The sequence below is a fragment of the Xiphophorus couchianus genome, chromosome 4 (genome assembly GCF_001444195.1).
Source record: "Xiphophorus couchianus chromosome 4, X_couchianus-1.0, whole genome shotgun sequence".
Lineage (NCBI taxonomy): Eukaryota > Metazoa > Chordata > Actinopteri > Cyprinodontiformes > Poeciliidae > Xiphophorus > Xiphophorus couchianus.
Window position 1 is genome coordinate 2,391,696 of NC_040231.1, and position 11,907 is coordinate 2,403,602.

General features: G+C 37.4%; 1 protein-coding gene across 1 annotated transcript in view; it reads right to left on the reverse strand.

The window, feature by feature from the left end:
- Nucleotides 1–8,128, reverse strand: part of LOC114143417 (nuclear receptor ROR-alpha A-like) — a 53,783-nt gene extending 45,655 nt beyond the window's left edge. The window contains exon 1 of the mRNA XM_028015439.1: nt 7,707–8,128. Coding sequence (XP_027871240.1) covers nt 7,707–7,848 — 142 coding nt within the window. The 5' untranslated portion in view covers nt 7,849–8,128. The remainder of the gene's footprint in view (nt 1–7,706) is intronic.
- Nucleotides 8,129–11,907: the final 3,779 nt, after the last annotated feature.

An 11,907-nucleotide genomic window follows, 5' to 3' on the forward strand; every position in this document is an offset into this window, starting at 1 on the left:
CACTGGGAGACGTTCAGCCGCTCTACAGCACGTCAGTCAGTCAGCAGATATCATCGTCTGCAGTTTTCAAACCACCGCAACGTCAAATCTGCACCAAATAAAAAGAGATAAACACGTCTGACTGATGAAGACAATTACTCATTCTGCGCTCTGCGCGAGAACAAAGAGAAAGCAAGAATAGCTTTGTATGCAAATCAAGCCCAAACGCCTACTCCACCTCCAACGAAGGTGGGAAAAAAACGCAGAGATCAAAGGCGGCGGCTGACATGCCTCAGAGTGCAGAAAAGAGGCTGATTAGTTCAGCAATAAGTGGCTCTAATCCTGCGGCGAAGCTTCAGCTGAACATCAGAGCCCTCACGCATCTCAGACGTCAGAATAATGCAACATTTATGCCGCATCATCGCAGCAGCGTTTCAGAGCTTCAGCTTCTTGAAACAGAGGTTTCAAGAATAATCTGACACAAAGAGAAACTGCGGGACGTCTTTTTATTTTCCTGCTGAAAGCTAAATATTTAGCTGATTTCCATAAGTAATGCATTGTATGGTCACAGCTAACAGCTAATAATGCTATAAAGCCAAACCAAACACCTGGGACTGGCTGTGAAGCACGGTGGTGGAGGGTGATGATTGGGGGTTGTAGACCAAAATGTTCCAGAGTGAAATGTGAGTCTGTCTGTCTGGCAGCTGCAGGTTGGACCAAACTGGGTCAAGGAACCGAAACGCAGAACCGGGTCTACAGCAGGAAGTTCAACAGAAAATATCTGAGATTTATTAAACGAGATTCAAAGAGTTTCTAGATCACAGAGAGTAACGGGGTGGGAACTGAGAGCTGAAACGATAGATCTGCTAATGCTAAAGCACTCCACAAACACTGCACTAAGCTAAGCTAATGCTAAAGTGGTACACCAAGACAGTATTCATTGGAAGCTAATGCTAAAGTGCTACAGCAACATAGTAATTAGCAGAAGCTAGTGCTAAAGTGCTACAGCAATAAGATATTTACTGAAGGCTAATGCTAAAATGCTAAACCATGACGCCCCTCAGACATTGTATGAATATTTTTATCTGATCCTCTATTGTCTTTGTTTTATTTTGTTCTTTAAGTTGAAACAAGTTACTGGAAAAAAGAGATTGAACATGAGGACAGGAAACAGAACAGTCTTCACTGACTTCAAAATAAAAGCATGAATAAAAACGTCTGACCACCTGAATATTTTGTAACAGTTTATAACCAAAACTTTAACACAGGTGTTGAAGTTTATTCAACAGAAATATTTTAAAAAACAGAAGTAAATGAGTGTTTCAGAATTCATCTGGAAAATTAATTTAAGGGAAACTAAATGCGCTAAACATTAGCAACAGTTAGCAGAAACGCTACGAGAAGAATTAGCTCCAGGTGCGCAGCATCTTTCTACCTGTACCACTACTGGAAATCAGAACGTGGTTCCTCTGAAGGCTGCGGTTATCCCTGTTGCTACCATGGTTTATCCTTCCACTCAACTTTCTATAATGATGACTGGATGCAGAACTTTGTCAATCAGCTTAATTAGCAATGACCCTTTGGTAATAAAACATAAATTTTATTTCCTTCACATTATCTGACAAACTGAATTTTGTCATCATCTGTAAGCCAGAATCATCAAATTTACAGAAATGAATTAAAAATATATCAGTGTTTTTCATTTAGTCTTTATGAGCTTCAATTCTGAACTAAATAAATAAACTTTGTAATGATGTGATTATTTACTGACATGCATCTTGACATCTGTGTTATTTCTTCCTTTACTCCCAGAATCAGGTTTTGTTAATAAGGTGAAAATATGACATTTCTGTTCATATAATTCACCTTTTTCATGAAAATCATTAAAGCAATTATGCAGATCTGATCATCTGAAATGATAACAGCAGAACTCTGTTATTGTTTTGACGCAGCTCTGCGTTTCTGACACTGTAAATAATATTTAGTGACATCTACAGCCGCAGAGATCGTCATACATAACAAAGCTCGTCTTATCTGACGCGTTTCTCTGCTAAAAATCCATCATTAGCATTTCATGACAACAGCATGTCGAGAGTTTCAGCGGGAAACCCAGAGCTTCACTGTTTCAAGGTAAAAGTTTTAAGATTTATGGTTTTGAAAAACTACTAAATTAGTTTGAGTGGAAAATCCCTGAAGCAGCATTATTTTCTCCATCAGAACGAGTTCTTGTCACTTTAGATCCAAATAAGCTGCTGCTGGCGACGCCCCCAAACTCAACACTCGCACGTGAAAATGGATGCAAACAGATATGCAGTTATTCAACTGTGCATCTTTGAAAAGCACAAGTGCAGCCTCCTGCACAACCAGCAAGATTGCATAAAGTGGTTTCTGGATGGTAAATCAAAAACAAAACACTTTGTCTTTTCCAGCGGCCATTGTGCAGCGCATTCAGCGGTAAAACCAGCCGACCAAACATGGTGGAGCTCAGGGTGGGTTGCTAGGCAACGGACCGGGCTTGCCACATTTTTACACAGATACATAAATGTCTTCATCATGTCATCTGAAACCACTCAGAAAGCTGATCTGAGGTCAGCCAGACGGAAACTTGTGGAAGGAGCGACAGGTGCACCAAGGTCGTCATGTTGCAGCATGTTTTCAGTATGTGACCTTTGACCCTTTGTTCTTCCCTAGAAAACATGTTGATTTACAGCCAGAGCAGAAGAAGCCCATGAAGATGTATGATTAAACAGATTAATCACAGTTAATCAAATGATTTGTGATTAATCATTAATCGGATTAATCACAGTTAATCAAATGATTTGTGATTAATCATTAATCGGATTAATCACAGTTAATCAAATGATTTGTGATTAATCGGATTACAGAAAAGCTGTCAACTAGTTTAGTAACTGATTAATCATTAAGTGACTCAAAAAAGGCAGAAAGAACAACTAACTCAGAGACAAAATATACAAACATTTTTCATTTAAGATAAAAAATGCTTTTTTTGTCTATGAATATATTTTAGCAGTTTTAGCTTCAACCTATTAATATTCTACAACAAAAAAATCTGCCAATAAGTAACTTTTTATATCCAATTATTAATTGATAATGCTAAAATTCAAACATTCACTAAATGAGAGCTGTGATTACATTCCAGGCAATAAAATGTTAATTTTCTGATTAAAAAATGGATTTAATTATTTGTTTAGTTGCATTTTTAGTGTATTTCTAATATTGTATTAAAAGGCTTAAATGTTTAAATAAAAACCTGCAGAATGAAATAACTGATCACTAAAACAATCATTAGTTGCAGCCCTGCAGAGATGCTTTGTTTCATAATCCTCTGGTTGTGATTATATATCAGAATGATGCGCAGCCTCAAGATATCGGTGAAAATTAGACGCTTTTGGGGTAAAAATATATTCAGATCATTAAAAAAAAAACAGAAAATTAACAAAAAGGAGGTGAATTTGTTTGAACAGAAGGACGAAACATTAATTTATGCAGCAACTCTGGAAGCATTGTCTTGAATTAAACCCACAAACCTTCAGACTCGGATTCATTACGAAGAAAAACAACACGAGACGCGAAAAGATGCCGAACACTGAAGGCAACCTGGAGATGAAGGTTGAAGCAACGTGACGGCGAGAGCAACGTGGGCGAGACAGAGAACCCTGGAGGGGCTGAGACGACTCAGAGAAGACGAAAAAACAGGAAATAAAGGATGAAAATCCCTGAAATCACAGAGAAAATAACATGAACTGAGAGAAGGAGGGTGGAAAAGGAGGTTTTTCTCTTTTCCTGCAGGACAAAGAAGAGTTTAGGAGGAATTCAAATTTGATTGAACTGGAGGTAGAATTTACAGTGGCGCATTAGGACCATTTTAAATAGGAAAAATGAGTAAATTTGAGCAAAAAAATAAATAAATAAAAGAAAACAAAAAAATTTCTTGAAAAGTTGACATTCTCTAGCAAAACTCGTAAATTTTGAGATAAAGATCATCAATTTTATAGAAAAAAAAACATGGAAATATCTGAGTTTGAAAAAGAAAAACTCAAAAATTTTGTAGATTAATCTGAAATTGAGAGAAGAAGCTGAAAAATGTCAGAAATATAAGTTTTTTTAGATAATTTCTATGATTTTTTTGTCAGAAATTTACTCCTTTTTATTTTTCTATGTGAAAATTTGCAGTCATGATAATTAGTTTCTCAATTTTTACAATTTCTTTTGAAATTAAACACATACATAGATTATTTTTATCATTTATCCACCTACAATATTTTTTGTAGTTTGATAGCAGAGCTACGATTAGAAACTTTTTATTTCCAAGTTGATTAAAAGATGTCAACAACTGAAGACTTGTTTATCCAGGCTTACAGACAAGAGCCAGAAAAATGTTGCCACAATATGAATTAACACAACTTGCAAACAAGGCCTCTACATAGTTAGCGAGTTAGCTAATGCTAGCGCCAAGAACGCCACTGAAAGCATTCAGGTCCTGTGTAGCCTAACAAAGTGCATTTAAAAGCTTAGAAAAGTAAATTTAAAACCATTTATCCTGTTTAATAAGTTATATTTGAAGGAATAAATGATTTTCTAGATCAGTTTTTTCTGTACAAGTCAATTAGCAAGTTAGCTAATGCTAGCAGCAACAGCGTCACTGAAAGCATTTAGACCAGGATGTGTTCCCCAAGGAAAGCAAATGGCAAAACAATGTAAAACTGTTTAATAATATGATTCAAAACACGAGTACGGTTATGTCCTGAAGGAGATCAAAGCTAGCGCACAGCGCTAACATTAGCAGAAAGCACACTGCTAGCTGCTGCTAGCTAAACAATTCTGTAATGAATTGTGAGGATTTGCTAAATTTTTAGCGCAGGTCTGTGACCTTGTTTAGCAGCAAATGCTGTGACATAATAGTTAAAAAACATAAATAGGGAATAGAAAAAACTGAATAGATTGAAAAATGTGAAACATAATATATCTATGCAGCATCAAGAGAGGCTAAATGTTTCTGCATTTCTGGAGACTCAAAGTACACAATGTATGTAGAAGCTCAAACAGTGGATTTAGAATAATTTGTCCTGTTTAACAAGTTACATCCGAAGGAATAAATGACTTTTTAAAGCAGTTTTTTCCAAAGTCTCAGCTGCCACTTCAAATGTGAAAACAGTCGTGTCCAAATCAGAGTAGCAAACCCCCGAGCGTTAACCTGAGCTGCGCTCTCATCATCGCTCAGATTGGGTTAGCCGAAGTGGCTGCAGGGCGGCCTGGTCAGGCAGTAAAACCATCCGTCTGCAGGAACCGGCTCGGATGTTCTGACTCGTTCTGGTGCCATGTGGGTTTTCATGGCTGCTCAGTCATTAGGCTTTGACTTCCCAGTTCCAAGTTTCCCCCTTCCAGTAACAAACTGCAGACAAGCTGGTTTGTCTACTGTCAGTTCAAAGGAGAAGCGTTTTTCTCAGCAGGAAGTCGACGCAGTTTGTTACATAACGGATGGATCAGTGGAAAGTTTCAGTCCAAATCGCTTTCGTCTGCATCACCAGCACTCCAATTAAACCAGGTCTTAACGACTAAAGGGTGGGTTCATGGAAACCAGTTAAAACGCTTGACCTTTACTTTATTTACTGGAGAGCAAAAACAACTGGATTTTCTAGCAGTGAATCCACAAACCCTCATTTCAACTGATTCTATAAACGAGACGTAAACTCTGCCAGATCTTGTAAATAATGAGGTATTTCTTCTTCTTTTTCTGTTTTTCTTTTCTGTCACATTTCAATGTTTTAGATCAAATGTAATTAATCTGAGTAAATACAGAGTTTCATCCAAACTAACCTGACTGTGTATGGAAATGTTACACACACCGTCCTGTTAGATGTAATAAACCACAATTTTGCTCAATTTCACAAAACAATGCAGGCCTGATCACCACCAGACTTACTGAGTTAAGAAATCTTTTAAATAGAACCTGTCTGACAACATGAAGTAGGCGAACAGGTCTCTAAAGGAAGCGCGTCTTGTCCTCATCTAAAGAAATTCGAGAAGAGGAAACAAAGTCTCTGCTTTGTGGAAAGGGTTGGAAGCCATTTTAAGACTTTGGGCCTCCAGAGAACTACAGTGGAAACATTAATACACAAATTATCAAACATTGAAACTTTTTAGGAAAATCCAAAATTACTTCGAGAGTTTCAGCAACTCATCCAGGAGGTTAGAAAACAACACAAATGCACAACTGCGCAAATTGGAAATTACAAAAATAAATTTCCTTCATGGAAACAATCCTGAAATACAACGGAATATTGAAGCCATACGGAAAAAAATTAAATTTCAAGAATAAAGTCGTATGAGATTAAAGTCAAAATAATATGAGAATAAAGCAAGTCGTTGTATATCGACAATAAAGTTGTAGAATTTGGATAATAATGTCATATTATGATTTTTCTCATAATGTGACCTTATTTAAATTTTCATCTAAAAAATTTCTGAGATTAATCTCACATTTTCTCATTTTCTTCTAGTAAATATTCAACTTTTCAAACTCAGAAATTTCTAGAAATTTTCAGAGATTTTTGGTTGAATTTTACTCCTTTTTATTATTATTTCTGTCCTGATTCGCCGTGGTGGTTTTCTGATTCTGTTTCTTTCCAGGTAAACATCGGGGAGCTGATCGGACCGAACTCGCCGTCTGACCGCCGACGTCCCTCTGGACGTTTTATTTACCCCTCTGTATTTACTTTCCTCCGGCCTTCGCCGTCAGTTTTTGGCTGAAAGTCTCGGGGAGAGAAAGGCGATCCGCTCGTCTCCAGTTCCTCCCAGCTCACACACTCACTGGGAGGTTTTTTTTCCACTTCAGCTGCTGTTACGTAACCGGCTCTGCTCTGAGAAACTCAATGAAGCTCCGTGTGAGCGGCGGCATACCAACGCCGAGCGGCAGCAGCGACTGCAGGGGTCGTGACCTCACAGGATGCCATGTGGGTCTGACAGAGATGATGGGATTCATCAGCAGAAACAGACCAGAGGGAATTAAATAGGGACTCCGTCTCTTTAAGAGGCTGATTATGACATCAGAGCAGGTTCAGATCTATTTAACACTCCATCCTTATCCTTGCAGGTTGACCCCGGCCAGGTCACCAGTCCAAAGGTCAACACAGAGACACTCTTATGCTCTCACTCTCACCTATAACCAGGTTCAGATTTAATTTCTCATGTTTTTAAACTGGGAGGCACCCAGGTACTCCACATTGTCTCCATTATAATTAGTCAAGCAACTGGATTAATGTTGGATTAACCCATCAGTCCAATAATCCCTCCATCCATCCCTCCAAGATTAGATCCAGGATTATTTACTGAGCCAAGCTAAACGACGCAACAGCATGAAAAGAATCACAGCTCTGAAACCACATGTTGTTATGTCAGAAACTGAACTAATTCATCATCATCAACTGCACAGCGGGTTAAGGCGTCGGTACCGTCACTGCGATGGTTGAATTAAAGTCCAATAACTTGGAGAACTTAACGGTCCAGCCGGAACCCTGTGGCCGACCTTCATGGCCTTTCAGCGGATTGGACAAGTTCTCGTCCGTCGGAGCTCAGCAGGAGTCTGCGTGGCCCGTGGGGTCGTTAATGTGGACACAATTAATCATTTCCTAAGCTTCACTTCAGCGGGTTTGGAGCTGCAGCTGCTGCCTGGCTCATGTGCGGTTGGGCGGGTCATTCGGTCCTACCTTTGCTTTGACTGGACCCGGAGGAGTCGGAGCGGCTGTGCGTCCTGCCCGCTGCGGGGAGCGGGGTCTCCGCGGCGGCTTCACCGGGCTGCGAGCGACTCCTTACCGCGTCAGTCACCGAATCCTGTCGGGACGACTCCATTCAGGAACCGAAAGAAGAAAAATCCCCCACAGCAACAACAAAAAGCAAAGAATCTGACAGAAATCTAGAGGAAGGAGGAGGAAGCAGCCGGTCCGGAGCGGCGCAGCGCGGAGGAGAGGCAGCCGGGCTGGAGGAGAGGGAGGGCGGCGCTGTGGAGAGCTCTGCCCGCCCTCCCTGGAGGCTGAGACCCCAACAGGAGCCGCGGCCGAACCGCGGAGTTTTAACTGGAAAAGAGTTTGACATGCGGGTTCAGCTGAGCAGGGGCGACCAGAAGATCTCAAAGGCCAGGGGGCCTCAGCTCAGCTCATTGTCACTTTAATTACGTATATAACATTAAAATGTTCTTTTTTTGCATCTTCAAAATAATAAATTATAATAAAAATATTCAATGTAGTAAAATATATAATTTCAGAAATATATAGAGAATTTTATAAGAATTTAATAAATTTATAATTAGTTTTGTATTTACATATTTACATTAAAGAAATATTTGCTTAAAAATCATTTAGATGTTTTGATAGAGAAAATCAACTTATGAATTTGTGCCTTAGGCCATTAAATTATGTTTTTAAAAAAGTGAAATATTTTAATTTAATGAAAATATATATCAACATGAACTCTCACTGTGTGAACCTCATCATCATCTTCATCTAAAATATTTTTTAAAGTCCAGCTGATTAGATGAAAATACTTTGGAATCTAACTTTATTTGAAAAAGTAAAGACACCCCCCATAAATATTCAGTTTTTTATTTAGAGTTGTTCACATACTAACGTTTAATTGTAACTGTTTTGTTTGATAAATGGAAAGTAATTTTTTTTTGTCTGCATGTAAAACAGTTGACTTTGTTTTGCTCAAGCAAAAGACAAATGAAAATGTGTTTTTCTAACCAAGGAAAAAGTTTGTACACCCTCCAGATAGCTAGTCTCATCGTCTTTGTCCAAAATGACTTCACTGAGATGCTTCTTCTTCTCTCGCCCACTCATTACCGTTCTTAAATGTTCAACCCATTTCAAGTCACACCACTATATCTCGGTGAGACCCAAACCTGGGCTTTGACTAGGACATTCCAGAGCTTTCCATTTCTTGAGAACATTTCAGGATGTTTGGAGATTTCTTTTAGCATAGACAGAACCTTAGCACGTTGAGAGTTGCTATGAATATTTTCAGCAGCTCTTACTTTAAGTCCTCCAGAGTTTCTCACTGATTGTTCAAACTGAGACGGTTCAGCTCAGAACTGCTCCACATAAAATGTAAATGAGAAGATTGTGGAAAAATAACTATTTCCTTTTTGTTTTGATTAATATAAAAAATGTGGTCCTTCATGATATGATGAAAAACATTTTAATGCTTTAAATGTGCATTAAATTTTTTTTTCACCATAAGTTGTGTATCAAAATCCAGTTTGCTTCGGTTTTTTTGTTCAGATTTTTGTGTAATTTGACAAGTTTGTGTGTTTTACATTAACTCTCCTGTAAATTTGTTTAATAAAATACACAGAGCCTAAGATCCTCCCAAAGGACAACAAACAAGCACAATATGTTGCAGGTAAACTTCCTTAACTGAACTGCAGCCTTTCTTACTGCCTCCACCTCCACCTTTTCATCATCGTTGTTTCTTTTTCTTTTTTTGCCAAAAGCAAGAGTTGCCTGGAAGAATTTTGCGGCAGAATATTGCTCCAGATTTCATCATCCTAATTAGTTAAGATGAAATAAAAGAGCTGAGTTTTATGATTATTTAGCAGAGTGAAGGGCTGGCAGTTCTCTTTCACCTGCAGTAAACAGCCCAAGGAGATCTCCTTGCATATTTTGCTCATTTCTGTCTCATCAAGATGTAAAAAAACTTGTCCAGCTTGTTTTGGAAGCCAGATTCAAAAGTAAGAATCTGAATTTTTAGAGCTGAGGTGACATTTTGTAATTATTTAGTCTAAGCTCTTAGTGCATGTTCATCTCCACTCACTCGAGGTGGGCAAAGTACCCAAAGTTTACGGTAACACTACTTCAACATATTTTACTCAAGTAAAGGTAAAAAGTATCCAACCAATAAATTACTCAATTAAGAGTAAAAAAGGCAAAAAGTCAACTCAAGTAACTGATCAAATTATTAATCATTTAAATTACATCATCAGACAGACCAAAATAAAAATTCAAGTGGACGTTTTGGTATTTTAAGGAACAAAATGACAATAATTCATATAAATATAGAATAAAATCAGGCAAAATAAAATGTTTCCAAATCAGTTTCTATCAATAAAAAACTTCTGAAACTTTAGCAAAAACTGCAGGTGTGTGTCTGTGTCTGGTGGATCTTTGGTTAAATCATGTATGTTTTTCATTTAGTGGGTAGAAAATCCAAATATTTTACTCAAGTAAGAGCAGAAATACTTCATAATACAATTACTCAAGTAAAAGTAAAATGTACAGCATAGTAAAAATACTCCTAAAAGAACACATTTTCTAAAAGTTACTCAAGTAAATGTAAATGAGTAGATGTAACGAGTTACTACCCAACTCTGCACTCACTGCAAAAAACAACTTTCATGCAACTTGGATGCATATTTTCCTCTCGTGGTGGCGCCCCCTTGTGGTAAGCTGTCCTGCAGGAATTACTCATGTCAAAAAACAAGCCAATGCATACACCTGAACTTAATCTAGACACACTCACTTGTATTTTACACTGTAGATCACAGACTATCACTGAAGAGAGAATTTTGTTCCTAAATGTTGGTACTGAAACGCTTCCTGTACCAATCTGAACTCCCTGCAATCCTAATTTATGCAATATGACTTATTAAAATGCATCTAGATTCAAAGAGACCCACTGAGCGCTTATGCAGGGCATTATAATTTTAAAAGTTCCCTTTGTAGTTTAGTGTTTCATCAGTGCAGGGTGTGATGAAATGATTGTGACACTCTGTTGGAGAAGTGAAACCGTGTGGCTCGGTTGCAGTGCGGGAACATCTGAGAAGGTTTTAATTTGATTCTCAGTGAAGTTATGCGACTATCATCCAACAAAAACACAGCAATCAGCTCTGAATAAAACTCCCATCTTCCGTCTTCACAGGGTTCTGCTGGTGCTTGAAATCCTTGAAAATGCTTGAATTTCTTAATAAAAGTCCTTGAACGTGCTTGATATGCAAACTGCAGAGTTTGTAGTAAAGTGTGATCTAACATTTGATTAACAGCCAAACATTTACAGTTATATTTTTATTATTGTGACATTAAATCAGACTTAACCTTTATTGTTTCAGGTCAGAAACAATTACCAAAATTATTTCTATTTGCTAAACACAAGAAAATCTAACATGAACATTTTTAGAGTGGTTTGTGTGACTGTGTATTCTGTTTAAGCATTTGAAGGTGATTTACATTAACAGGATTTGTTTGGATTGTTTCTATGTAATAAATGTTTATTATTCCTTTGGTTCAATGACTTATTGATTCGTATCATTTAAATAAAAGTTAGCTTTTATTTTAAAAGTTGTACAAACATATTAAAAATAATTGTTAGTGTTAAATTAGTGTTTCAAACCAGTCAGGTGTATGAGAGACATTTGAAAATGTGAAATTTTGTAATATTTTAGTTTCTCTTGTCTCTGCTGTACAGTTCCATCACAAGACATTATTAATATCAGTGATAAATTAAACCATAAAATAGTGATTTGAAACTGTATTTTTTAGTTCATTTGTATTGTTTTTATCTCCAAATTGTATGAAACGTTTGAAGACTTACGATTATAATGCTTGAAAAGTGCTTGACTCTCACAGTGGAAAAAGTGTACAAACCCTATTTTATTTAGGCTACAGTCAATAATTTGAGTTATTTCAAGATTCAAGTTATTTGTACTTGAAACAAGACAAAATGCTTGTATGTTTTTGCCATGTACATTTAGACTTCCAGATTGCAAAATTCAACAGAATGAACTTGAAGTCTGAATATCTGACTTGGAACATCTCCAATAGAAGAGATAACATGCTGACAATATGTAGAAATAACCTTTTTATTTGTATTTCTAATCACTTCTCATTAAACCGGCCAGTTCTGTGCAACGATGTTCCT